Source organism: Chelonoidis abingdonii, chromosome 11 (genome assembly GCF_003597395.2).
Source record: "Chelonoidis abingdonii isolate Lonesome George chromosome 11, CheloAbing_2.0, whole genome shotgun sequence".
Taxonomy (NCBI): Eukaryota; Metazoa; Chordata; order Testudines; family Testudinidae; genus Chelonoidis; species Chelonoidis abingdonii.
In genome coordinates this window covers 14,355,076-14,382,879 of record NC_133779.1, presented here as the reverse complement: position 1 = coordinate 14,382,879, position 27,804 = coordinate 14,355,076, and the positions used below count along the sequence as shown (strand labels likewise).

Below are 27,804 nucleotides of genomic sequence, written 5' to 3'. Positions count from 1 at the left end.
AGCTGCTTTCTAGGAATAACGACCTCCCCGCTCAAGGCCAGGCGTGGCTGGGGAATGAGCCGATAACTCTGGTTTTTGGCCGCCTCACCCGGTGGGGATGTGTGTGCGCGTGTGCGAGAGAGAGAGACGCGGCTTGGTGACAGCTGTGTGCTGCTTGTTATGTTTCACATCCCCCCCACATCCCCCACTCTGCTGCCCCCCCCGGCTCTCCCATCCCCACATTGCCCCTGGTCCCTGCTGCTGCCCCGATCCCCCATCCCCTCTCACCGCTGGCCCCCGCTGACTCCCTAGGCTCCCCCTGTCCGCCCATTGCTCCTGGGCTGCGCTGCCTCCCTCCCGAGCTCCCGTTCGCTGCCTCACACCCCAGGCCTGCCCCGCTCCTTGCCTCTTGACCACGGCACCCAGGTTCAAGGAAGTTCCATCGAAAACAAAATATTGAAGCTCCTGGCCCTCGGGGCAGGGAACGGGCCACACAGCTCAAAGTCCCGAAGGCAAAGACAGAGCCCCTGGCGTTTCCCATTCAGCTCCCGATTTCTAAGCCAACCTGGCGATTTTGGCAGGGGAACCTCCTGAGATGCGAATCCTCAGGACAGGGCTTTTTTTTTTATTTTTGCACAGGTGACAAACACCAGGCCCAAGGCTGCAGCTGTCACTTCCATAAAATTGAGAAGTGAAACCTGGTCATGTGGGGCAGCGCCTCCTCGCTCTTGCTCTGACATCGTCACAAGGATGTGGCCACCTCCGCTCTGCTTTTCCTGCCTGCTCAGTTTTTGCTCTATCGGTTGGCCTCTCGCACAGGGGGGAATCGCCGGCAGCCCTGGGGAAGGAAAGATGTGGAGGAAACTCGCTTTTCAGAAGGTAAGACGCCCACACTTGCTGTTTGACACTGGAGCACAAAGGGGGGGGAATCACCCTTATTTGGGTTGAAATATGTTTCAGATGAGGAACAAGCCACTCAAAGGGCACAGGCGGGTTTAAGACACCGAGCCCCAGAAGAATGATACACAGCCTGTGTAGGAATGACATTTTGTGACTTTCCTGCTAGGAGCCTGGGAGAAAACAACTGATCTCTCGAACAGTCGCTGTTAGACACGCCAAGGTGCTCATAACTCTCGCAGGGCGGGTCTAAAAATATGCAGTGGCCATATTCACAGTCTCCCACAAGCGCCTCTGCAGAATCACAGAGAAACGAACCCTCTTGCGTTTCATGCGGTCCATGGTTCCACGGGACATTTGAAGTGCTTGAAACAAAGCACCCGCTAATGCGCTTTTCTGGCCCGGCACCTGCATGAGGCAGAGAGGCGACAGTGGCTGAAGCAGAGCACTGGAGGAATGGGGGATAAATGCTATTTCTTTGAAATAACACGGTGCCGAAGATTGCTCTCTTTTAACCGTGTTTGAGGGCGTTCCGTGCCATAGGACATACGAATGCTGACACGTGTAACAGATCAATTTCTCGCCATTCCACTCGTGGTCTGATATGGCTGTCTGGATTTTTTGGAAGGCTTTTTTTCCCCATAGACAGGGCCTGCAGGAGTTTTGTAGGATGGCTAGCATGCGGATTGATACGGTTTGCGCAGGAGGCAGGATCAAGGGGTGGGCCTGCTTGGGGGGTTCCCGGATGACCATGTGAGCACCAGACATGGCGCGGTACAGCTCAGGTGCCGCGCGGTGTAAAAACCAAACCCATCCGTTTGCCTTTGCAAGCATCGCCTTTAAAGTCGTCGTCTTACTCCAGCGTGCTGGGCAAGCGGTACCTGACACCCGTAAGTGCCGCCTGGGGAGCTCTATGCTGGGCTGGGGTCCCCGAAAGGCTCCGAAAGGGAGAGTCAGGAAGGGAAACCGGAAGGGGGATGAGCTGGGAGGCCATTTGGAGAGGGAAGAGGGGTGTGTGAAATACAGTGCATCGAGGGATGTGTGTGTAGAGACCAGTCCCTCATTGTGCCTGGCGCTGCACAGAGCTTGGTGCGGTTTAGTGATTTTGGCTCTGATTCCGCAAACACTCAGAGGTGTCTACACTGCCGAGCCTCCCCCTCTCCCCCCGGCAGCACCGAGGCTGGCTCAGCTGACTCGGGCTTGCGGGGGTGTGTGTGTATGCGTGCGCTAAAGACAGCCATGTAAATGTTGGGGCTCAGGCTGGAGCCTGGGCTTTGAGACTCTCCCCATTCACAGGAGCGCAAATCTACCCAGCAATTTTACAACCATGCAGCCCGAGTCCCACAAGCCGGAGTTGGCTGGCACGGGTCACAGGTGGCTGTCTGGCTGCTGTGTAGACCCACCCTGTGATTCAGCATGGCAGGGCTCTTTCTGCTGTGTAAACTCTCCCTCGAGCAGCAAGCTGAGGGTGATGCTACGCCCGCAGCGTAAGGCTTGCTTGAGCATTTGCAGGGTCCGTGCCTTATATCTGAAGCGCCCCCTGTAACGCATCCCTCCCTCCCCTGGCGGATCTGGGTCTGACGACTTCCAGGCTTCACCAAAACCGGTCCAAAATGTTGATTTCTTCTCCCAGGCCCCAGCCAATGTCAACAGGAAATCTCTATGTCTGTGCCCAAGGGCGGCGATGCACAACAGCCCCATAATCTCTCAGAGCACTTTGCCCAGCTGTCCTGGTATGATGCCTTGGCTGGGACATGGGTGCCGATAGCCGTCATCCGTCCAGGGAAATCAAACCCGCTCCACAGCTCCTTCGCCAGGCATATCTCTGTGTCCAACAGATGGTTCACCGTGATGAACGCCAGCAAAGCCATTGCAGGGGTTTATAAGATTGAATCTGAGATGAAGAAAAGCAAGTGTCTGGTTTTCATCCGTCTGATTGTAACAGGTAAGTGCCGTGGGTCACAGTTTCAGGGGTAACCGCACTGTGGATTTCCCCTGGGCCTCTGGAGGGCGCGGATGTCAGGTTTCCAGCTTCTCAGCCACCCCCTCTCTAATGTGGAGGCCTGCGTCTGTCTCTCGCCAGCCTAGGGGTCTGGGTTTGGGTTTGCACTGCCTGTGAATGTCGCTGTGAGTTTCCCAACACATCTGAGCGTGGTCCACCAGCCGTAGGGTGACCAGATGCCATGATTTTATAGGGACAGTGCCAATATTCAGGGCTTTGCCTTTGTCTTTGTCTTATATAGATGCTTATTACCCCCATTCCCTGTCCCAATTTTGCACACTTGCTATCTGGTCACCCTAAGCCCCCTTGTGCTTCGCTTTTCTCCGGGATTGCGACAATGTACACCAGGTACCAGCCAGCCGTCACAAAGCACATTTAGTCCTAGCAGCACAGAGAAAACATGGAAAATAAGAAACCGCCCAACACGCCTGCTGAAAGATTTAGAAAACCTGGCTTAACAGGGAACGTTAAACACACTGGACATGTTTCGTCTTGAGAAAAGCAGACCTGAGAACAGGCTGCAGAGATTTTCAGGGCTGTTATAAAGAGGACGGGGATCAATTGTTCTCTGAAGCTAGGACAAGCAGTAATGGGCTGAAGCGGTGGATTTTAGCAAAGCTTTTGATACTGTCTCCCACAGTATTCTTGCCGGCAAGTTAAAGTAGTATGGGGTGGATGAATGGACTATAAGGTGGATAGAAAGCTGGCTAGATCATCAGGCTCAACGGGTGGCGATCAACGGCTCCAGGTCTAGTTGGCAGCCGATACCAAGCGGAGGGCCCCAAGGGTCAGTCCTGGCAGGGCCGTCCTTAGGATTTATGGGGCCCTACGCAGTATTATTAACTAGTGCCTCAATGCCGGATGGCAGCCTGAGCTCACAGCCTGGCGGGACGGGGTGAGAGACGAGATGGCAAAGGATAACGAGATGCCCAGCCTGCCTCATGGTGACAGAGAGTCACAGTTCCCCACAGAGACCCTCGTGTCCTCTCCCTCATGCAGAATGGACGTGCAGAAGGTACCTAATTAAAAGCACTAAACTTGGGAATAAAAAATGTCAGTCACAGGTTTTTTGATATGCCCTGAAGTTTGTCAGACATTTACAGGGCCACCCAGAGGATTCAGGGGGCCTGGGGCAAAGCAATTTTGGGGGCTCCTTCCATAAAAAAAAAAAGTTGCAATATTATAGAATACTATATTCTTGTTGGAGGGGCCTGGGGCAAATTGCCTCACTTGCCCTCCCCCCCCAGGGTGGCCCTGGGACATTTATTTGCAAAGACTTTGTAGTAAGGGTGAGTCAGCTGTCTTGCTGAATACAACATTAAATATTATGGAATACATGCTGCAGCTCTTCTCTGTTTTACATTTTCTTAATCAGTATTTCTACGCTGATTTTATGTTTTAAATGTATGCGTAAGCCTTCATAAAGTAACCCTTCCAGATTACTACATATTTAACTCACTGGAACAAAGACTTTATTTTAAATTAATCAGTCACAGAGGTTTAATGTATTCATAACAATGTTCCTTGCTTTTAGAGAAAGGAACTCTGATTTACTGTGTGTGATCTCCATCACAATAGACATGTTTATGAAATTTCACCAACTTTAAAAAATATGTTTCCAGAGATTTTAGGCCTAACAAAGGATTTTATATCTTACTAGGTAGTGATTTTTGCTGGAGGGTTCTCTTAAAACTAGTTCATCAGAGAGTCCAGAGGAAAGAAAGGGAAACTCTTTGTCCAGCTATCTGGAAGGAAAAGGGTGTTGTCCCTTTAAGGGCTCTCTTCAACGGGGCGGGGGCGGGGGGGTGAAGGGAGAAAGGGATGAACAGAAAGGACAGGAAGACTTTGGAAGCAGGTTTTTTTTTTTGTACTATAGTAGTTAAAATTAAAATGTGTATTTTAGATAAGGGGGGTCTTTTGAAGGATTTATTTAAAAAACCCATATGTCTGAAGATCCAAACATTTAAGGCTAAAGATGATTGTGCATCTAAAAATCTATGCAAGGATTTTTTAGAGATGTGATTTTATAATCTTCACCAACTCACTAATGAAATATCTTTAAAGCAAATTTTAATAGGTCCTGTAGACTGACGTGTCCAAGTAAAAAATTCTTGTTTAAGTGAATGTTTGAAAATATACACAGGTTGAGAGGGAAGGTACTGTACATCTGGGGTCAGGCTTGGGTTATGGGGGGTTACAGATATCATTTGCAAGGATGAAAAGATACATACATATTGCATAACTGGCATAGATTCAGATTGGGGTGTGGGGGTTTTTAAAAGGTCAGTGGATAAGTGGGCTTGGGTTCGCCTCCCATGGAATGAATGAGTCCAAGTCAGTATCGGTGGAGCGGATAAGTACATGGGTAGGGTGCGTCCCTTGGTCCGTCAGGGAAGGAAGTGGGTGATTTCCCTGGTCAGCTGTCTTGGTTACTCGGTGTGGTATTGGCGGTGTCCGGTGATGTGTTGGGTATAAGTGTCTCTGGACCACCTGATGGTGTCGGACACCATGAGCTGTCTCATGAGCCGGGTGTAGCATCGACCGACCCCACACGCTCTCAGAACCGGCTCGTTGCGGGGGTCCCACGAGCCCAAGGCTCCCATGATCAGGGCGTGAACCTGGACTTTATAGCCCTGGGCTCTCAGGGTCTCAGCCAGCGGAGTGTACTTCGACTCCTGTGCTCGGGCCTTGTGGAAGACCGGTGACCGGTTTTCAAAAGGCACCGTGACGTCTACCTGGAGGACCTTCTTTTCTGCGTCCATCACGACGATGTCGGGTTGCAGTCGACTGTCCTGGGGATGGCGGAGTTGACAGTGATCTTCCCCAGGGATGGCGGGATGGCGTTGTGGCTGTGCCGCCAGGCTCTGGAGTGCTGCTTGCACCCACGCAGGACGTGTGGCAGGGTCTCGTTCCCGTTGCCGCCCTTCCTGCTGTGTTTGTTCAGAAACTGACAGGAGATACCTGGGGGTTGGCAAATGCCTGTTAAATGGCTTCATTCCTCCTTGAATGGCTTTTTAACAGTTTCAGTGTTGTACTCATAGGTCCGGCAGGCTGGAGGCTTTTTCACTTTTAACTACTAGTTCCCCTCCCGAGGAAGACTCACCAGGCTGCAGCAGCCAGGAACAGGGATAGGAAAGCCAGATGGGTGGACACTAAGACCCCGTGGTGCCCCAAATTTTCAGGTGCCCTACGGAGCTGCATATGTTGCATATGTCTAAGGGGCCCTGGGACCAGTTTTGTTCAACATCTTCATTAATGATCTGGGTGATGGGATGGATACACACTCAGCAAGTTGGCAGATGACACTAAACTTGGAGGAGTGGTAGATACACCACAGAGGGACCTAGCCAATTGGAGGATTGGGCCAAAAGAAACGTGATGAGGTTCAGCAAGGACAAGTGCAGAGTCCTGCACTTAGGGTGGAAGAATCCCAGGCACCGCTACAGGCTGGGGACTGACTGGCTAAGCGTCAGTTCTGCAGAAAAGGACCGGGGGGTTACAGTGGACGAGAAGCTGGATAGGAGCCAGCAGTGCACCCTTGTTGCCAAGAAGGCCTGCGACATATTGGGCTGCATTAGTAGGAGCACTGCCAACAGATCGAGGGGAGTGATTGTTCCCCTCTATTCGGCATTGGTGAGGCCACATCTGGAGTATTGCGTCCAGTTTTGGGCCCCCCACTACAGAAAGGTTGTGGACAAATTGGAGAGAGTCCAGTAGAGGACAACAAAAACGACTAGGGGGCTGAGGCACATGACTTATGAGGAGAGGCTGAGGGAACTGGGGTTATTTAGTCTGCAGAAGAGAAGAGTGAGGGGGGATTTGATAGCTGCTTTCAACCACCTGCAGGGGGGTTCCAGAGGGGATGGATCTAGACTGTTCTCAGTGGTAGCAGATGACAGAACAAGGAGTAATGGTCTCAAGTTGCAGTGGGGGAGGTTTAGATTGGATATTAGGAAACACTATTTCACTAGGAGGGTGGTGAAGCACTGGAATGGGTTCCCTAGGGAGGTGGTGGAATCTCCATCCTTAGAGGTTTTTAAGGCCCAGCTTGACAGAGCTCTGGCTGGGATGATTTAGTTGGGAATTGGTCCTGCTTTGTGCAGGGGGTTGGACTAGATGACCTCCTGAGGTCCCTTCCAACCCTGATATTCTATGGTTCTATGATAATCTGCAGCAAGAGAGATTTTGGTTCTGCAGGAGGAAAAGATTTTTTACTCTATAGCTGGTGAAGCTCTGGAACAACTTCCAAAGGAGGCTGGCGAATCCCCATTATCGGAGGTTTTTAAGAACAGGTTGGACAAACCACCTGCCAGGGCTGATCTAAGGTAACTTGTCCAGGCTCAGCACTGGAGGCTGGGCCAAACGCTCCCTCAAGGTCCCTCTTGACCTGACCCTGCTCTGACTCTGCACAGCGGCATTTGGGGGGCAGATTTTAAGGGGTTGGAGGGGATGGGACCCCTCTGCTCTGACCTGCTGGCATTCTGCATCTGTTCACTGCAACTGCCTCTGCATTGTCTCATTCCAGAGCCTGCACCAACCTCAGTGCCAACCTCAGCTCCAGCCTCCCAGGTGGCCCTGGTCAGCATTGGGACAGCAGCTGCAGGTGAGTAACTGGGCTGGGAATGGGCTGCTGAACTGCTGGGATCGTCAGCTAATTCTGGCTGCTGCCCGGCTTCTTGACAGATTTTCCTGCCCAGCTCCTAACTGTCCAATGGAGCAGAGTGCATGGGGCAGAGCCTCTGGGTACTGACCGCTTGGCTCCCAACGCCATGTCCATGCCCATCTAGGACTTGATTTCTTGGATGACACTTTATATTGAGGGTCCACGTAGAAGTAATTTAGAAAGGGTTGAATGGTGGCTGCAGGGTATGTCTACACAGGGCCACTCAGGAAAATTAATCCGAATCATGTCAAAGTGCAGGCTCTGGTCTGCACTACAGTGTTAGGTCAACATAAGGCAGCTTACGTCACCCTCACTCTGTCAGTGTCTACATTGAAAGGCAGCTACCATCCGTGGAACTCGCCTGCTGAACTGACAGAATAACTCCAGCTCTGCATGAGGCCTAGCGCTTCCGTGGATGCAGTTAGATCGATGTGGGGGTGCTAATGACATCGCCTGTTGCTGCCTTTCAGATGCTGTCCCACCGTGCCCCACGCTGGCAGGTTGAGGATGCGCGCCGCCGACACAAGGAGTGTAGTGTGGACATGCAAAAGCGATTTAATTACTGCCCTGGCTATATGTCGATGTAACTTAGGTCGAGTTAATTTTGTAGTATAGACTTGCCCTGAATTTAAACTGGATTTGCTAAACCGCATTGATCCCCATGTGTGGACACTCTTATTTAGAATTGAAGTGGCCTGAATTTGATTCACTTTGGAAGTGAATTAAGCTAAATTGAATTCAGGCTGCTTTAATCTTGAAGGAGAGTGTCCACACAGGGGTTTAATGCTGTTTAACTAATTCACTTTAAAAGTCAGATTAGATTTCCTGAGAGGCCCTATGTAGACAAGCACACTCGTTACCTGTGCCTTTAGCATGCTAAGACCGTATATTCACCCGGTACGAATGCTTTATAAACCAGCTATCAAGTGAACCTTAATCTAAAGTGTATGGTGCTGAGCAGCCTCAGTCGTGGCCCAGCATCCCACAGCGCTAGGTGGTGTACATTATCGATTAGGTATGTTACGGTAGTGCCTCGGAGCCCCAGGGAAATCGACAAACCCACGATTAGCCAGGGACTGTGGAGCATCTCAAATCAGAAAATCCCTTTTGCGGGCGCCAGGGTGAAACGCTGAGCGTGGTGGAGAGGCTGGAAGTTTTCGGCTGGGTTTGACCAAATCTCCTGCTAATGCCGCAATTCCTGTCGTTGGTTGCAGAGCCTGGATCTTGGTCCAGCCGTATTGCAGAGGTGGTGGTGCCGGTCGTGGGGGCAGTGATGGTGGTGGCGCTGTTGATATGGCAGATAAAGAATATTGCTCGCTACACGCACTCGTTCTGCAGCCGTCATGACTTCCCTGCCAGAGCCGCCCCGTCCCAGCAGGCTAGCGACTCAGGCCCGATGCAGGAGCTGGCAGAGCTGATGCAGCCAGAGGACGCCAGAGGTGGGGATCGGTCGGCCATGCTGAATGGGAAACTTCTCGGCAGCGCTGAAATGCTAAATGCTGGGGGACTGAATGTGCAGCGGCAGTCAAAAAAGCAAACAGAACGTTGGGTCTCATTAAGAAGGGGACAGATAGTAAGACAGAAAATATGTTCACAGAATCATAGAATAACAGGGTTGGAAGGGACCTCAGGAGGTCATCTAGTCCAACCCCCTGCACAAAGCAGGACCAATTCCCAACTAAATCATCCCAGCCAGGGGTTTGTCAAGCCTGACCTTAAAAACCTCTAAGGAAGGAGATTCCACCACCTCCCTAGGTAACCCATTCCAGTGCTTGCATCTTTATGTTGCCTCTATATAAATCCATGGTACCCCCACATCTTGAATACTGGGTGCAGATACAATTGCCCCATCTCTAAAAAGATATATTATAACTGGGAAAGATACATGTAACAATGCAGTTCTGGCGGGACCCAACTGAGAATGCCAATTCAGGACCAATTGCTCAAACAGGGCAGTCACAGCCCAAGGCTGGGGTTTTTCCACCTCTAAGGCAAACCAAACCAGCCAGACAAAAATGACTTCGGTTTCACCCCACTGGCTAATCACACGTCACAAGCTAATTTCTTTAGACACTCCAGTCTCCCAGTATCACCACCAGTGCCACTCGTCCTGGGATGAACAGTTATGAAACCACACACCCAGTACAAAAGAAAAAAGGTTCTCTTCGGATCCCAAGGGACCAAGCCCCAGACCCCAGGTCAATATACACATCAAGATCTTACCACAATCACGCTGTTGCCATCCATTTAGAATCTAAATCTAAAGGTTTATTCATAAAGGGCAAAAGGTAGAGATGGAGGCTAGAATTGGTTAAATGGAATCAATTACATACAGTAATGGCAAAGTTCTTAGTTCAGGCTTGTAGCAGTGATGGAGTAACTGCAGGTTAAATCAAAGTCTCTGGCATTACATACCCACTGGGATGGGTCATCAGTCTCTTGTGGCAGAGCTTTCAGTTTTCTGTTAGCAAAGTCCCTCCAGAGGTAAGAAGCAGGATTGAAGACAAGATGGAGATGAGGCTTTCAGCCTTATATAGGCTTTTCCAGGTGTAAGGTTACATCTTCTGTTCTTCGTTACTGTGGAAAAGTTACAGCAAAATGGAGTCTGCAGTCAATGGGCAGTCCCTGCACGCGATTCCCCTGCTGAGTTACCGGAAGGGCATCTAGTCTTGCCTCTCTCAATGGGTCAGATGTGTAGCTGATGGTCCTTAATGGGCCATCAGCAGGCTAGCAGAGCTAACACAAAATTGTCTAGGATGTTTCTCAGTAACACCAGCACAAAGTTGAAAGGACAGACAGCAGGACAGCCAATATTTCATAAACTCAACTACAAATGAATGCAGACATACCAGACAGCATAATCATAACAGTAAACCGTAACCTGGTCTTAGAACACCTTATATGACCCCCGTTAACAGTAAGATTTGGTGTCACTACAAGGACCTTGGTTGCAACCCATGTTCTAATATGGTCCGCTAGTTTATATCAATAACTGTCACAGTACAGAAAGGGGCAAAAAAAAAAAATATATAATAGGGGTAATGGAACTGGCTTCCGTGTCAGGAGAGATTAATGAAGACTGGGACTTTTCAAGCTTAGGGAAAAGAGACCGGCTAAGGGGGATGTGAGGGAGGTCTATATAATCATGACTGGTTTGGAGAAAGTAGATAAGGAAGTGTGACGCAAATGAAATTAACCAGGCAGCAGGTTAGAAACAAATAAAAGAGGAAGTCTTTCTTCACCCCCAACTACATTGCGGATTATCAGGACAGTCAACGCTGTTTGGAACTCCTTGCCAGAGGGATGTTGTGAAAGCCGAAACTATAACGGGGTTCAAAAGAGAGAATTAGGTAATTCCTGTAAGGACAAGGTCCATCAATGGAATATTAGCCAGGATGGGTCAAGGACGCAAACCCCAAAATGGGCTCTGGTGCCCATAATGAATTCAGAACTGGAACAGGTTTCAGAGACGGGCTAGCTAGGAATGAATCCGAGGAATCGGAAAACCTGCCTTAATGAAAGGAGACTCAAAGAGCCTGGCCTTGTGTAAGCCTGGCCAAAAGAAGGCTGCGGGGGCGATATGCGTTGCTCCTATATATAAATATATCAGGGGATTAAACGTTAGGGAGGGAGGAGGAATTATTTAAGGCTTAGGTACTAATGTAAGGCAGCAAAGACAAATGGGTGACAAACTGGATATTAGGAAAGTTGCAGACTTGAATATTAGTACGACCAGGTCGTCTAACGCATTAGGGGAGTGCAAGTTCTGGAACAGCCTTCCAGGGAAGTAGTGGGGGCAAAAGACTTATCTGGCCTTAAAGACTAAGCTTTTGATAAGTATATGGAGGGGTGATATGATGGGATAGTTTAATTTGGGCAATTGAGCTTGGAGTTATCAGCAGATAAGTCCTGCTCAGTGGTCTTGTGAAGGGATGTGGAACGGGATGTGGATATGAGTTACCTGGCAGAGAAATTCTTCTGGGTGCTGGCTGGTGAGTCTTGCCCACAGTGCCAGGGCGTAAGGCTGATCGCCATATTTGGGGTCGGGAAGAATTGTGCCTCCAGGGCGGATTGGCAAGGGCCCTGAGGGTTTTTCGCACTTCCTCCTGCAGCGTGGGGCATGGGCCGCGGATTCTCTGCAGCTTGAGGTCTTCAAACCACAATTTTTAGGACTTCAATAACTCAGTCATGGGTTAGGGGTTGCTATAAAAGTGGATGGGTAGGGTTCTGTGGCCTGCTTTGTGCAGGAGGTCAGACTAGATGATCATATTGGTCCCTTCTGACCTACGAGTCTATGAGTCTATGAGTAAATCTCTGACTGCCAGGACCCGGGACTGGACAATAGGGGTTGGATCACTGGATGTTTGCCCTGTTCTGTTCATTCCTTCTGAAGCACTTGGCATTGGCCACTGTCGGAAGACAGGCTACTGGGCTAGATGGACCATTGGTGTCCATTAGGGCCGTTCTTTCTTCTATTCTTGTGAACTCACAAGGCCCCTTCCTGCCTGACATCTCTATGACTCGCAAAATCACCTGACTCCAGGAGGTGGGGATTTTAGTAAAGCACCAAATAGCAAGAGACTTGTGATAAAGTTACAAGAATTCCGAATCCTGTAACACTTCCACTGACTACATATTCTTCCGGTCCATGTCACCTACTGAAAGCAGTAACAAGCCACGTTTGTATCCAGAAGCGCCAGGCATGTTGCCTTGTCCTTGTTCCTGTTTATAACGTTTGCCTTTCAGCATCAGAAGGCCGGTCTGTTGCGATGCGCCTTGTGTTTACTTCAGCTTGTAAGCGCTTCGGGGCCCGGACTGCTGCCAGGCTGGTTTTAACAGCACTCACCCTACGGAGACAGGCGTTATTATCCACAGCGGTGCATCAACTCACGGCTACCGTTCAGCAGCGCCTGGCTTTGTTTTCCAGCTCTGGACTTGCTCCTAATTGCACCCAGCCAGGGGTGAGGTGGGGGGCGGGGGAGAAACTGCTCTGATTCTCCCTAGCAGGGGGCAGTAAATAAACCAATACGTGGATAAAACCAAAGGGGCGGAACTACTGAGCACAGGAGACACCCAATGGGTGAGCTGCTACAAGGCTGGGTGCAGGCCTGTCCCACCTCTGGGGGCTGGCCAGGAATTTATTCTGAGCACCAAACACATGCAGGAGAATGAAGAATTTGTTAGGCCGAGGGGCATGGGTGTGAGCCTACTGCCTCCTGCTGGCTGCAAAGGGACAGGCGTGGGATATTTCTGGGGGTCAGGGTGCCTTCAGCTGCTCGATATGTCCGCTGAGACTGCTGGGCATCAAGTTCCCCCCAACTCTGCTCCCTTCTCAGGTGCCCACCCCCTCTGCTGTGCCCCCCCTCTGGGCACGGCTCGGTCCACCCCACCACCTCTGTGCTGCCCCCTCTGCCCCACCTCCAGCCCCGGCGGGAGCAGGATGCAGGGTCTGAGGGCGTCACTCCCACCTGCCCTGGCTCAGACTGTGCTGGGGGCCAGTGTACGCCATGGGCTGCTGGGATCTGCCCCACATGCTGGCGTTCACATGCTATGCGCCTCTGGGCCCCACCAGGACATCTGTGGACTGGGCCCTAGACTACGGTGACAGCATCGTCCTCTCGCTGAGCCCCCGGGGCCTTGGGAGACAGCCCCAAAGAGCATCCTGCTCCCAGTGCCCCACATGGAGCGATCCCCCAGTCCCTCCTCCAGTCTTCGTCCTGGGTCTGGGATACCTGGTCACCTGGTCCCCCTCCTTTGCCCTTTGTCCTCCAGCTGCTCACACCCAGCCTGCTTCCTGTGGAGGGGGACCATCCCCCATCATTAGTTGGTAAGTACCAAATAGCCGGGCCATTATCTTCTGGGACCCTCCATGGGCCAGTGACCTGGCCCCAGACAGCTGGCTTCAGTCACACCTGGGTCTCTGTAAAGAGTAAACAGCCTTTTCCCACCACCTAGTTAACCAGGCACTGCATAGGGGAAACAGGCACACACCATATTAATACAAGTTATTATGAAAAATTCCCACTCCGCCACAGTGGGGCTCCCTGACACAGGGTAATAGACGCCATTCCCCCACCCCAAAGTTAGTTTCTGCCAGGCTGGCCGGAGCCCTGGCTGTTCAGAGGCGGCTGGATTTCCTTCCTCCGTCCCCCTGACAGAGCTGGACAGGGCTGCAGGTGCCCTGCAGTGAGGGGTGTGCACTATAATAACAGGCCCTTCTGTCCCATAGACCTCAAAGCCAGGCCAGGATCAGTAGCCTCAGTCTCCAGAGGGGAAACCGAGGCAGTGAGAGGGGAGGGAGCTTGTGGAGGTGTAACAGAGTACGCAGGCATGGTGCTCTGGGACCACCCCAAATGAAGTCAGACAGGATCCTCGTCACAGTGCGACACCCCCCAGGGCCCTGTCTGCCTAGGGCAACCCCCCTTGGCTTCAGTGCCCCTGTTCACACTGTGAGCTCCCCGCAGTGAGTCCACCTGGCTGGGACCCCTGGAGAAGCCTCCCAGGCCCCCCAAAGGGGCCCTGCACCCCACCTCTTCACTCAGCAGGGCCCCTTGGCCAGCGTGGAAAACAGAAGGTTTATTAGCGATCAGGAGCACAGCGTAGAACCGAACTCGTTAGCACCAAAATCAGGAGCAGCCAGCAAAGTCCATCTCGGGGCGGGGGAGGGGATCCAGAACCCAGCCCCCCGGGGCTCCTCCCACCTTAGTCCCAAACTAGGTGACTGACCTGCTTCCAGCAGCCTGGCCTCTGTCATGCCCAGCTGCCCCTCGTCCGCCTTTTGTCTCTTTCCTGGGCAAACAGGTGCCCCAGCCTCCACCTGGCCATCAGTTGCCAGGACACAGAGTGTCAGCCATTGTCTCAGCCCAGGCAGCCCATTGGCATCAAGCCAACCCTCTTTGGGGGTGGGGGGGGGCTCTGCAATAATCCCAGACCCATATCCCACCACCTGAATACTTGAATAACACACAGGGGAAACTGAGGCACATACAGCATATTCATACAAAACATTAAGAACATTCCCACTTAGTTACAGGCGGATAGAACCCAGGAGTCCTACCCCCCCGCCCCCGCAGCACTAGACCCTACTCCCATCCTAGAGCCAGGCTGAGAACCCTGGAGTCGTGGCTCTCAGGCCTCCCTGCTCTAACCACTAGACCCCACTCCCTTCCCAGAGCTGGGGGAAAACTCTTCCCATTATAAGGCCCAGTTTTCCAGATGCTGATGACTTCACCAGATGTTCATCACTGGGGATAGAATTACCCCAGCCCAGGTGGATGCTGTGGGATGAATTTTGGGGGGAGAATTTTAGCCAAATCAGTTCTGCTGGTTCTGAGAACCAGGCTACTGGTTTGTCAGGTGTCAGCTCCTGGACACTGCCAGCTCCCCGAGCAATCGCCTCTGGCCGGCCCATGCTTTGCATTGTGGGGTATCAGTGGCGGCATCCCAAGCCCCTTCTGCAGGCATCGCCCAGCGGCGTGCAGCCCCTGACACGGACGCACATGGTAACAATCGGTGTGGCCGGGTACCCGCAGCTGGCCCCAGCTCAGGATCAGGCCTTCGGGACACCACAGTGGAAACAACCAGAAAGTTATTACCACCACTGATGACAGCCGAGCTGCCGAGGCAGGAGGGTGGAAACAGCGCGGGCTACCGGGGAACCCAACGCAGAACACCACTGTTCGAGTCGAAATGTCACTTTCACAGACTCAGATCCCAGACTAAAGGACTTTCTCCCCTAAAGCAACTTCCCAGAGGCACCATCCATGTGGCTGGGATCAAAAACAGCTGCACTGGTCAGAGCAATGGTCCGTGTAGCCCAGTATCCTCTTGTCTGAGTGGCTGGGGTCAGGTGCTTCAGAGGGGATGAACAGAACAGGGCAATGTGACCCTTAGGACTGTTACCTGAAATGCTGAAACAACCTTGGAGCCCATTTTCCCTGCCAGCTTGGGACTCCAGAACCCTGCCTTGTTTAGCCAGACATGCTATGCCTGCTGCAACACAGACCCAGGGTCTGAACCACACCCCCAAGCAGAGGCTTTAACCCAAATCTGCTCAGCAGGAGCAAGTCACCTATTTCCAGCTCCCAATGGGATCCAAATCCCAAATAAATCCGTTTTACTCTGTATAAAGCTTATACAGGGTAAACTCATAAATTGTCCGCCCTCTATAACACTGATAGAGAGAGATGCATACCTGTTTGCTCCCCCAGGTATTAATCACTTACTCTGGGTTTATCAATAAACAAAAGTGATTTTATTAAGTATAAAAAGTAGGTTTTAAGTGGTTCCAAGTAATAACAGACAGAACAAAGCAAGTTACCAAGCAAAATAAAACAAAATACACAAGTCTAAGCCTAATACAGTTAGAAACTGATTATCGAGATGTTCCAATAAGCTTCTTTCACAGACTAGACTCCTTCCTAGTCTGGGCCCAGTCCTGTCCCCTGGTAAAGCCCTGGTTAGCTGCAGCAGGAATTTTAGGTGGAAACTAGAGGCTTTTTCACGACTGGGACCCACTTTGTTCTGATCCACCCCTTTTATTGCTTTGGCACAAGGCAGGACTCTTTTGTCTCTCTGTGTCCCCATCCCTCCTTCTCAATGGAAAAGCACCAGGTTTAATATGGATTCCAGTATCATGTGACATGGTCACATGTCCTGTGAGACCCCAGTCTTCATTCTTCCTGGGCTGGCCTACACATACAGAGGAAGGTTTGCAAATAAATAGAGCCATTTACAACCAATTGTCCTAGTCAATGAGAGCCATCAGGAGTCTAAACCACCATTAATGGCCCACACTTTGTGTAATTACAATAGGCCTCAGAGTTCTACTTCATATTTCTAGTTTCAGATACAAGAATGATACATTCATACAAAGAGGATAAACACACTCCATAGATTAAAAGCTTTGTAATGATACCTTACAAGAGACCTTTGCATAAAGCATATTCCAGTTACACCATATTCACACATTAGCATATTTCCATAAAATATTATGGAGTGCAACGTCACAGGCAATTATCCACTGATCCATCCCCTGTCATCCAGTCCCAGTTTCTGGCAGTCAGTGGGTTAGGGACACCCAGAGCATGGCGTTGCATCCCTGACCAGCTTGGCTAATAGCCATTGATGGGCCTTTCCTCCAGACGCCATTACAAGTTTAGCATCTACAACCTCCTGTGGCAGGGAGTTCCACAGGTTGACCATGTAGTATGTGAAGAAGGATTTCCTTGTGTTTGCTTTAAACCTGCTGCCTGTCAATTTCATTGGGTGCCCCTAGTTCTTGTGTTACGAGAAGGAGTAAATAGTTCCTTAATCCCTTTCGCCGCACCAGTCAGGATTTCATAGACCTCCAGCATATCCCCCTGGACCAGTTTGCCGGCCCGGGTTCAACACCGACCGCTGTGTTGTTGAGATCCTCTAGCACAGTGGTTCCTAAATTGAGGTTCGCAAAATATTACAGGGGGTTCTCAGGAAAAAAATCCCTAATGGTGGACAGAGCTGTCCCTAGGGACCCCGGGCAGCACAGGGCCAGCAGCCCGGAGGCCCTGGACTTCCAAGAGCCAAGCAGATCGAAGCAAGCAGATCTAGCATACTGAGGAGATTTAAACTTCAAGACACCTTATAAGAAATGGAAAAGGAGGTAGATATTTTTGGCTGTTTTTAGAATGAAATAGGCAGCTAGTGCTGCTTTTAAAATGATTATGAAGAATAAGTTTAAGCTTTGTTGTCACGCGCATTGTTTGCCTGGACTGCTCTACCCCTGAATGCTTGTGTAGAAGGAACTCTTTGAGTTGGCTTCTTAAATCTCTTCCTGCTGTTTCACATTGGCTCCTCCTTGTTGAAACATAGGAGCCTTGTCTTATAACAGGCTTATTCAAAGTGACACAAGCTACGAAAGTGAGAGCTTGGACCAGTGTTGCCGTTTTCATGATGTAATAAAACCACTGACGTGATAAATAATAATTGACAATAAATAGTGTGTAATGCGCATGTCATAAAAACAAATTTTATATTTCTGTGCTCACTGCTTTTATGATTCATAGGTGGGTAAAGGAGAAAATCCCTGGCAATATTCATTTTTCGGAGGGGGTTTGCGAGACTTGTCATTTTAGGAAGGGGGTTCACAGGTTGTTAAAGTTTGGGAAACACTGCTCTAGCGGGCGGAGGCGGGGGGAGTCTCAAACTGGGGGTTGTGACCCCTCAGGGAGTCACAAGGTGGTTACATGGGGGTCCATGGGGCTGCCAGCCCTGAGCCTCCATTAAATTATGCCCCCCCCCTTTTAATTTATAAGGGAGGGTCACACTCAGAGGCTTGCTGTGTGAAAGGGGTCACTGGCACTCCCACACTGCACAGCATGGATGGTGAAATTTGGGAGGAAGAGGGGGTTGACCTAAGCTGTTCCAAATGAACAGTCCCAGACTGATTAAGCTCTCCTCATTCGGCAGCTGTTCCAGCCCCCGGATCATTTCTGTTGCCCTTTTCTCAACTTTTTCCAATTCCAATGTATCTTTTTTGAGCTGGGACGACCGAATCTGCACCCAGCATTCAAGATGTGGACAAACCATGGATTTATATAGAGGCAACATGATATTTTCTGTTTTATGATCTATCCCTTTCCTAATGATTCCCAACTCTCTGGTGGCTTTTTTGGCTGCCACTGCACAGTGAGCGGATGGTTTCAGAGAACTGTCCACACTGACGCCGAGATCTCTTCCCTGAGCGATAACAGCTCATTTCGACCTTGTCCGTTTGCCTGCAGAGTTGGGGTTACGGTTTCCCATGTGCAGCGCTTTGCATTGATCGACGCTGCATTTCATTGGCAGTTTTGTCTCCCAGTTGCCCGTTTTGCGAGATCCCTTTGTAACTCTTCATAGACGGCTTTGGGCTTCATGGGGATGAGGGTTGGGAGTGAGGAATGGCCTCCCCGGTGGGGGAGGTCATGGTAGAGGGACACAAGACGCCCTGGTGGGGGGACCTTTCCCCTGCGTCTGGCAGCTCTCTTGGTCCAGGGTCTTCGTCTCTCCCAGCTGCGGCAGGACTCAGCCAGGATCAGTGCCAGGGCCAGCAGGATTCCAGCGCCCAGGCCCAGATGGACGATGTTGCCCTGGGTGAAATCCAGGTGCCAGGGTGGGGCCGGAGCTGCTAAAGAAGGGAGGGGTCAGTCTGCAGCCACTTCCCGGGGGAGCGGCAACTGGGGGTGACTCCGGGTTTATCCTGGGGGGGCTGAGATCCGAACCCAGCCCTGGGCCTCATTTCCCACATCACTTACCTGGCAGAGGGCTGTGCCCTGCGGTGTGTGTGGCGGGGCTAGAATCTGGGCTGACACCTGGACAAAGAGAGTGGGGGGGTGTTAAATGCGGCACCAGAAACCTCCCAGCCCACTTTACCAGGCCACTACCCCTGCCACTGTCTCAGGCACCATCCCCCAGCCCTGCGAGGTACAGATCCCCTGGCTTGCCACCCCATATAGGGGATGGGAACCCCGGTGTCCTCATCAAGCCCCAGCAGGGGTGGAGGGTGTAGAGGATTCTGTTTAACCTCCTTAAATACCCTCTGTGCTTTCAACTGGATTTTCTGTCATAGTATATCAGGGTTGGAAGGGACCTCAGGAGGTCATCTAGTCCAACCCCCTGCTCAAAGGGGACCAATCCCCAGACAGATTTTTGCCCCAGATCCCTAAATGGCCCCCTCAAGGATTGAACTCACAACCCTGGGTTTAGCAGGCCAATGCTCAAACCACTGAGCTATCCCTCCCCCTCCTGTCACTTCCTGTCCCAAACCCAGCCCTGGCCTGGCCTCTGTTTCCCATGTCACTTACCTGGCGGAGGGCTGTGTACCAGGGTGGTGGGGCTGGGGTCCCTGAAGGGGGTGGCAGGGCTGGAATTTGGGCTGGTGCCTGTATAAAGAGGAGAAGTGTTAAACGCAGCACCAGAAACCTCCCAGTGTGTCTGGCCGCTACCCCTGCTGTTGTCTCAGGCGCCATCCCCCAGCTCTGCCAGCGCTGGGCAGTGCAGCTCCCCTGGCATGTCCCCCCAGAAGGGAGGGTGGGAACCCCAGAGTCCTGGCCAAACCCCAGTAGAGGTGGGAGGAAGAGGATTATGTTCAACCTCCCTAAATACCCTCTGTGCTTTCAACTGGATTCTCTGTCATGTCCTCTCCCAAATTCTTGGGTTGTTTCTTTGTGCTGTTAAACAGCCCCCATTCTCCACCCCAGAAGGGCCGCATCTTAGTGCCAAGTAAGGGGTCCCCATGCCCCACCCCAGAGGGGCCACATCCCAGCGCTGGGTGAGGGGTCCCTGTATACACAGCTCCCATGCCTCACCCCACAGGGGCCGCATCTCAGTGCTAGGCGAGGGGTCCCCGTATGACACCACAGCAGCCAGGAGTGACTCTGGATTGACCCTGGTGGGGCTGAGATCCGAACCCAGCCCTGGCCCTCTGTTTCCTATGTCACTTACCCGGCGGAGGGCTCTGACTGTGCGCCGGGGGTGTTGGGGTGGTGGGGCTGGGGTCTCTGGCGGGGGCAGTGGGGCTGGGATCCGGGCCGGTGCCTGTACAAAGAGCAGTGGGGGGCGGGGGAGAGAAGGGTGTTTAAATCCAGCACCAGAAACCTCCCAGCCTGGTCTGTCTGGCTGCTACCCCTGCCGCTGTCTCGGGCACCATCCCCCAGCCCTGCCAGCGCCTGGGCAGTACCGATCCCTTGGCATGTCCCCCCACATGGGGGGGGGGCAGGAACCCCGGCATCCTGGCCAAACCCCAGTGTGTGTGTGGGGAGTTCTCAGTTGTTTTTCCCTATTAACTTTTGCTTCTGATTTTAAAAATAGTTGTATAGGAAAAACCCACCCAAACTAGACTTCGGCTTCTCAGCCCATTGGCCGCCCCGCCACAGTGAGACACCTGATAATAATTCTCCCCAATTCGACGGGGCATAACCGGACCCAGTGACTTGTGACGACAAAGCCCCATGCCTCGCATGCGCCGGAGAAACAGGATGAAAGTAAAGTGAAGAGAAGCAGCATTCGCCGATGGGAGCTGGGAAGGGGGTACAGAAGAGGGGCAGTGAAGGGGGTGGGGCTTCATTCAGTTCCTTCCAGGAGAGCATCTCTGGATCCCGGTGAATTTTTCTTGCGGGGTGTGTGCGTGTGTGTTCCACACGACTGCCCTAAATACCTTCTGCGCTTTCCACTGGATTCTCCCTCACTTCCTGTCCCAAATGCTTGGGGTGTTGCTTTGTGCTGTTAAACAGCCCCCGTGCCCTACCCCAGAGGTGGCTGCATCTCCATTCCGGGTGAGGTGTCCCATATAACCAGCCCCTGCACCCCAGCCCAGAGGGGCTGTGTCCCAGCGACAGGTGAGGGGTCCCTGTATAATTAGCCTCTGCACCTCACCCCAGAGGTGGCTGCATCTGAGCTTTGGGTGAGGGGTCCTCGTATAACCAGCACTCCCACCACATCCCAGAGTCAGCCGCACGTTGGGGACTCACCTCCCACAACCAGGCGGACGGGGTCGCTGCTCTCTGACCACCGGGGCTGCCCATATAGGCTGAGGTACCTGCAGCGGTAGGTGCCAGTGTCGCCTGGGCTGGCGCGGTTGATGGGAAACTCGGCCGCCTGGACCCATGCCTCGGCGTGCTGCACCAGGATGGGGCCCGTGCCCCTGTAGAGGAAGAGCCGGGCGCAGGGCACCTGGCAGAGGCAGAGCAAGGAAACCCGCCCTCCGGCAGGGACCATGCCCCCCGCTGGGGTCACCTGGAGTGAGGCCTTGTCTGGGGTGACAGAGGGAGGGGCAATGAGACACAGACTCCCACACCCTGCACCCCAAGGGGCAGAGACCTCTCCCCTCCCCTCCCCCACTCCCCATCGGGCAGAGACCTATCCCTTCCCCCACCCTCAAGAAGCAGCGGCACGTCCCCTCTCTGGCTCCTACACATAGGGGCAGCCAGGGGGCTCCACATGCTGCCCCTGCCCCAATTGCCACCCCTGCAGCTCCCATTGGCCGGGAACCATGGCCAATGGGAGCTGTGGGGGTGGTACCTGCATACGGGGCAGCGTGTAGAGCAGCCTGGCTGTGCCTCTGTGTAGGAGCCGGAGACAGGACGTGCTGCTGCTTCCGGGAGCTGCCTGAGGTAAGCGCCACCCAGAGCCTGCACCCCTGATCACCCTCCCACCCTTTGAACCCCTTGGCCCCAGCTCAGAGCACTCTCCTATACTCAAAACCCCTCAACCCCGGCACCACCCCAGAGCCCGCACCCCCAGCCAGAGCCCACACTCCAACCCGCTGCCACAGCCCAGAGCCCCCTCCTGCCCTTCAGACCCCTCGGTCCCAGCCCAGAGCACTGCCCTGCACCCCAAAACCTTCATCCCCATCCCCACCCCCAAAGACCACACTCCCAGCTATAGCCCTCATCCCCTCCTGCACCTCAACCCCCACCCCATCCCAGAGCCCCCTTCTGCACCCCAAATTCCTCAGCCCTGGCCCCACTCCAGAGCTTGCACCCACAGCCAGAGCCCTCACCCCTTCCTGCACCACCCCGCCCCAGCCCAGAGCTCCCTCCCACACCCTGAAACCCTCATTTCTGGCCCCACCCCAGAGCCCTCACTCCCTCTGTGTGCCCCAGCCCTGTACCCCAGCCCTGATCACCCTCCTGCCCTTCAACCCCCTTGGTCCCAGCCCAGAACACTGTCCTGCACCCCAAGCCCCTCATCCCCAGCCAAAATCCCCCAGCCCACCCCAACCCCAGAGTTTTCTGCAAAAACCCCCCAGCCGGGAGCCCTTCCTGAAAAAAAAACCCCCTTCTGCCCCCAAACCCCAACCCCCCCCTGCCCCCAACCCGGATAGCCCCCTTTGCCCCCACAACCCCTTCCCTATCCCCGATTTTTTTTTTTCCCCCCCCACCCCAGAGCCCCACAGCCCCAGCTGGGAGGGGCCCTTAAAAAAACCCCCTTCCCCACAAATTTTTTTTTCCCGTTTTCCCCTGAGCCAGCCCCCGCGTGAAAAGTTTTGGAGAGAGTGAGTTTGGGGAGGGTGGGGGGGGGAAAAAATGGAGTGAGCAGGGGCCAAAGAGCCGGCGGGTTTGTCTCAGAGTGGGGGGGGGCAGGGGCTCGGAGGAGGGGGTTTTTGGGGGACAGTGGGGCGGCCGGCAAGGGGCCATTTCTTTTGGTTTTGGTGCGAGTTTTAGAAAAGTTTGGGGGGGGCCAACCCTACTGGGGGGGGGGTTCAGAAAAGAGAAAAGTTTCTTCCCCCCCCCCCCATGGCTCGGCCCCCCTCCCCCCTGGGGTGGGAAGCGGGTGAGGGGCCTGGCTCACTGGGGATTTCCCAGAGGGTTGGCATGGAAGAAAAAAGGGGAGGAGGGTCCAGCCCCCATCCCGACCCCCAACCAAATTCCCCAATCCCAGGGTTCCACTCACGTGCTTGCAGCAGCTGGGGGGTGGCAAAATCCTCAGGGGCACCTTTGTAATGAGCAGGGGGGGTTGTCCCCAATCTGGTAGGAGGGGTTTTTTGGGTTTCCCCCCCTGGGGGTGGGAGGGTCCCCCTGGGGGGCAAAAATGGGGGTCCCCCTGGTGGTTAAGGGGGGGGCCCTTTTTTTTCTAGGGGGGGGTTCTGGGGGGAAGGGTCAGACACCCCCCTGGGGCTCCCCCCCTTGGCACCGGAAGACTCGTCCCCCCAGGGATGGGGCTTGGGCCCTGGGGTTCCCACAAAAAACCCTCCCCCAAATGGGAACCTCCCGTCCCCAAAACCAGCCCAGAAAAAAAAAAAAAAAAAACTGGCCAGAGACAACGACCCCGGGCCCCAGAGCCCCCGGGTTGGAGGGTTGTGGGGGTTTTTGGAGGGGGCAGTAAGGGGGCTCAGGAGGTTGGGGAGGGGAGGGTAGAGGGGGGGTAGGGGGGCCTGGCCATGGGGGTAGTGGGGAGGAGGAGGGCCCTTCTGGTGTTGTGGGGGGAACTGGAAGTGGTCTGTGGTGGGATGCGTGGGAGGGGGGAGTGGAGGGGTCTGTTGGTTGGGTGGTGGAAGGGGGACAGTGCAGGGGTCTGTGGGGGGGGGGTTGGGGGCAAGAGGGGGCAAGTGGAGGGGGTTTGGGGCCAAAAATGGGGGAGGGGTGTGGGGATCTGTGGATGGGGTTTCTGTATGAGGAGTGGCAGAAAGGGGGCTGTGGAGGGGTGGGGATTTTGTGGGGTGGGGAATTTGTGGGTCTGTGTCTATTATGGGGGTGGCCCAGAAGGGGGCTGTGGAGGGGTGTGGGGATCTGTGAATGGGGGGTCTGTATGGGGTGGCAGACAGAAGGGGGCTGGTGGGGAAGGGTGTTTATGGGGGGAAAGTGTGGATGGGGTTTCTGTATGTACCAGATGGGGGGGAGTTTTTTCCCCCCCTGGTTTTATGGGGGGTGGGCAGAAAGGAAAGGGGCTGTGGGGACCTTGGGGGGCTGTGGAGGGGTGTGGGGATCTGTGGATGGGGTCTGTATGGGGTGGTAGAAGGGGGCTGTGGAGGGGGTCTGTGGGGGTTTCAGTTTGGAGTGGGCTGGGGAAATGGAGAGAGGTCCAGACCCAGGATCTGGACTCCCTAGCCTCCAAGATGGACCTGACTGAGGGCGTCCTATTTTCTGTACCTACAAGCTCTTTTTGGACTGTGTTCCTGTCATCTCCGTTTTACTGGCTGGCTGAGAGTCACGGTGAATTGCAGGAAGAGGGGGGTGCAGGGCCCTGACTCCCCCACACTCCGTGACAACTGGTGGTAGCGGTGGGATGTACTCCACCTGGTGGATAGCGCTTCCTGCAGTAAGTGACTGGGGAGCAGTAAAATGAAGGGAGATTGATGAGGGGTGCTGAAGGCTCAGAGAGGAGCCGTTTTTGGGGTCAGAGAAGCTACGCTTAACCCCTGGGAGTGTGTGACCAGCAAGAAGGACTGTTACAGTAACAGGGTCCCCCTGGGGACTGTGGTGAGCGATTCCAGGGGTGGAGGAGTCTGTGGCTTGACCCTGGGAGAGAGAAGGATTGTTGCAGGAACAGGGTCCCCTTAGTGAGTGGTTCCTGGGGTGGAGGCGTCTGCGGCTTGACCCCGGGAGAGAGGTGGTGACCTGGAGGAGGGCTGGCACAGTAGGGGTTCTTCCTGGAAACTGTGAGGAGCTGAGAGCACACAGGCCTGTGAGTCCACAGCAACTTGGGAACAGAGGGAAGATGTATAACCATCTCCTTAAGAGGGACCTGGTAGAGCTGTGCCAGCAAAGGGAGCTGTGCATTGGAAAGCTCACCAAAGCACAGCTGATTGCCCAGCTGGAGGAGAAGGATCGCTCAGAGGAGCCAATCCCTGTCCCTGAGAGAAGCAGCCTGGCAGATGCAGCACGGGCACCAGTGTCTGCCCCGGCTGGGAGGGATCAGACTGCTGCTGAGGGCATCCCAAGGCTCCTCCTACCTATGGCTAGGGGAGGGGCTGGAAGGAGCCTGGTGAACACTGGGAGGCAATGTGACTCCCGTGGCCAGCAGGAGATCCTCATGGCAGAGCTCCCCATTGCTGGAGTGGAGGCAGCTGGAATGGGAGAGGGAGATAAAACTGAAAGAGCTGGAGGATCGGGAGAAACAGTGGCAGCATGAACTGAAGTTGGCAAGGCTGAGAGCCCCCTGCTGCAGTGAGTGAGGGGGGACCCAGGACTGCATGGAGCTTTGAGGGGAGGACACAGATGAATTCCTAATGGCCTTTGAGATGGCCTGCGAGCTGCACAGGGTTGACCCTGCAGACAGGCTCCGGTTTCTCACCCCCTTACTGGACCCCAAAGCCGTGGGGTGTACAGCTGAACGGAAGGGGTAGAGGCAGGGGACTATGAACTGTACAAAAAGGACCTGCTAGGCAAGTTTGGGATGACTCCCGAGGCGTACTGGAAAAAGTTCCGGAGTCAGCATAAAACCCCTGAGGACACATATCTGGAATGGATCCTCTGAATGGGGAGATATGTCCACAAGTGGGCAGATGGGGCCCAGACTAAGGAGGACATGGTTAAACTGATTGTACTGGAGCAACTGTATGAACGGTGCCCATCCGACCTGAGGATATGGTTGGGGAACAAAAAGCCAGAGGACCTGGAGAGCGCAGGGCAGCTGGCTGATGAGTTTGTGGACAGCCTGTCAGGGGGTAGAAAGGATGAGTCCCAAAAGAATAAGCCCATGATGGTGCAGAGAGAGAGTCACCCTGGGACCCCCCCCAAAGTGGGAATGTGGAGAACCCCCTCTCAAGGGGAAAAACCAGTATCGGGACTGACCAACCGACCTGCTCGAGGGGCCCAACGCGACATGAGCTGCTATTACTGTAGCCAGAGAGGCCACATACGGTCCCAGTGCCCCAAGCTCAAGGACAGACGGAGCAAACCGAACCCACACAGGGTTAACTGGGCAGAGACCCAGCCGGACAAGGGGCAGGCTTCCCAGGCAGGGGGGGCTGGCAGCTTACAAACTGCTCAGGAGGGAGGAGTTTCCCAGACCAGCTCCTTTGAGGGGAGGGATGCTACAGACTTAAGGTTCTCTGTTTACAGGGTGGGCACGGGGCTGTCCCTGCAGAGCGAGTGCCTTGTTCCCCTGGAAATGGATGGGAGGAAGGTCAATGGATACTGGGATACAGGCGCGGAGGTGATGCTGGTCCTGCCCGAGGCGGTGGCCCCAGATCGGGTGATGCTCAACGCCTATTTGACCCTGACAGGGCTGGGCAGGACCCCATTTAAGGTGCCTGTGGCAAGGGTACACCTGAAATGGGGGGCCAAAGAGGACCCCAAGGACATGGGAGTGCACCACCATTTGCCCACTGAGGTGTTGATGTAGAGGGCCTTAGAGGACCGGACAAGCAACCCCCAGAATGCCTTGGTCATGACCTGTAGCCAGAGCCGGGGAGGGGCACTACGCCCTGACCTCGGGGAGGGTACCTCATCAGAGTCACAGGACCCTACCCTGGTGGGGAGGAAATGCCCAGGGACAAGGCTCAGAGGGGCAGTGGCGGGAGGAAATGCCCAGGGACAAGGCTCAGAGGGGCAGTGGCTTCAGTCCCAGCCGGCGAGAGAGAGCAGGTCTCCATCCCTTCCCCAGCCGCTCAGTTCCAGGCCGAGTTGCAGACAGATCCCTCCTTGTGGAAGCTAAGGGCCTAGCCGACCTCACTGTGGTACAGACCATGGGGAGAAGTTGCCAGGAGAGGTTCCTGTGGGAGAAGGGGTTCCTGTAGCAAGAATGGGCTTCTCCAGGGGAAGTGGAGTCATGGGGGATCCAGAGGAAGCTGGTGGTCTCCCAGAAGTTTCTCCGCAAGCTACTGTACCTGGCCCATGACATCCCTCTCGCAGGGCACCAGGGAATCTGGTGCCCCAGGCAGAGGCTGCTACAGAACTTTTACTGGCCTGGAGTCTTTACTACGGTCCAAGAGTACTGCCGATCCTGTGACCCCTGTCAGAGAGTGGGGAAGGCCCGGGACAAGGGGAAAGCGGCTTTGAGACCCTTGCCTATTATAGAGGATCCTTTCCAGAAGGTGGCTGTGGACGTAGTGGGGGCTCTCAGCAAGACGACCTGGACGGGGAAGAAATACATTTTGGTGGTGGTAGATTTCGCTACCCGCTACCCTGAGGCAATGGTGTTAGCTTACACTGAAGCAGACACCGTGGCGGATGTGCTGCTGACCATTTTCAGCCGAGTGGGGTTCCCCAAGGAAGTCTTGACAGACCAAGGATCCAACTTCATGTCAGCCCTGCTCTGGTGCTTGTGGGAGAAATGTGGGGTCTGGCACACCTGGGCCTCAGTGTATCACCCCCAGTCCAACGGGCTGGTGGAGAGGTTCAATGGGACGCTAAAAATCTTTATGAACCAGCACCGGCAGGACTGGGACAAGTACTTACCTCATCTGCATACAGGGAAGTGCCCCAGGTGTCTACCGGGTTTTCACCTTTTGAACAGTTATATGGAAGGAGGGTAAGGGGGCCCCTGGACCTGATGAGAGACGAATGGGAGGGGAAGGCCACTCCCAATGGAGAATCAGTGGTGGAGTATGTCCTGACCTTCTGAGCCAAGCCCAACGACTTGCTGAGCTCATGGGCTTGGCCAAGGAGAATCTGGCCAGAGCCCAGAGGAAGCAGAAGGTCTGGTATGACCACACAGCACGCGCCTGCACCTATGCCACTGGGGATCAGGTGATGGTTCTCATCCCCATGAGAAGAAAGAAACTACAGGCTGCCTGGAAAGGTCCCTTCAAGGTTGTCAAGCAACTAAATGAGGTAAACTATGTGGTGGAACTAACGGGGCGCAC

General features: G+C 53.9%; 1 protein-coding gene across 5 annotated transcripts in view; it reads left to right on the top strand.

Annotated features, from left to right (window-relative positions):
- The first annotated feature begins 603 nt into the window (after nucleotides 1-603).
- Nucleotides 604-27,804, top strand: part of LOC142047504 (uncharacterized) — an 87,683-nt gene continuing 60,482 nt past the window's right edge. Inside the window, exons 1-5 of one of the 5 annotated variants that reach the window (XR_012656771.1) lie at nucleotides 604-858; nucleotides 2,510-2,821; nucleotides 7,404-7,481; nucleotides 8,756-9,428; nucleotides 10,548-10,564. Coding sequence is in view for 4 of the 5 variants with exons in the window: in XM_075070748.1 (XP_074926849.1) it covers nucleotides 2,539-2,821; nucleotides 7,404-7,481; nucleotides 8,756-9,270 (876 nt within the window). In the remaining variant the exon portion in view is untranslated. Of the gene's footprint in view, nucleotides 859-1,707; nucleotides 1,767-2,509; nucleotides 2,822-7,403; nucleotides 7,482-8,755; nucleotides 9,577-10,547; nucleotides 10,565-27,804 lie in introns of those variants that run through there. The other 4 variants (XM_075070748.1, XM_075070749.1, XM_075070750.1 and 1 more) reach the window with 4 other exon arrangements.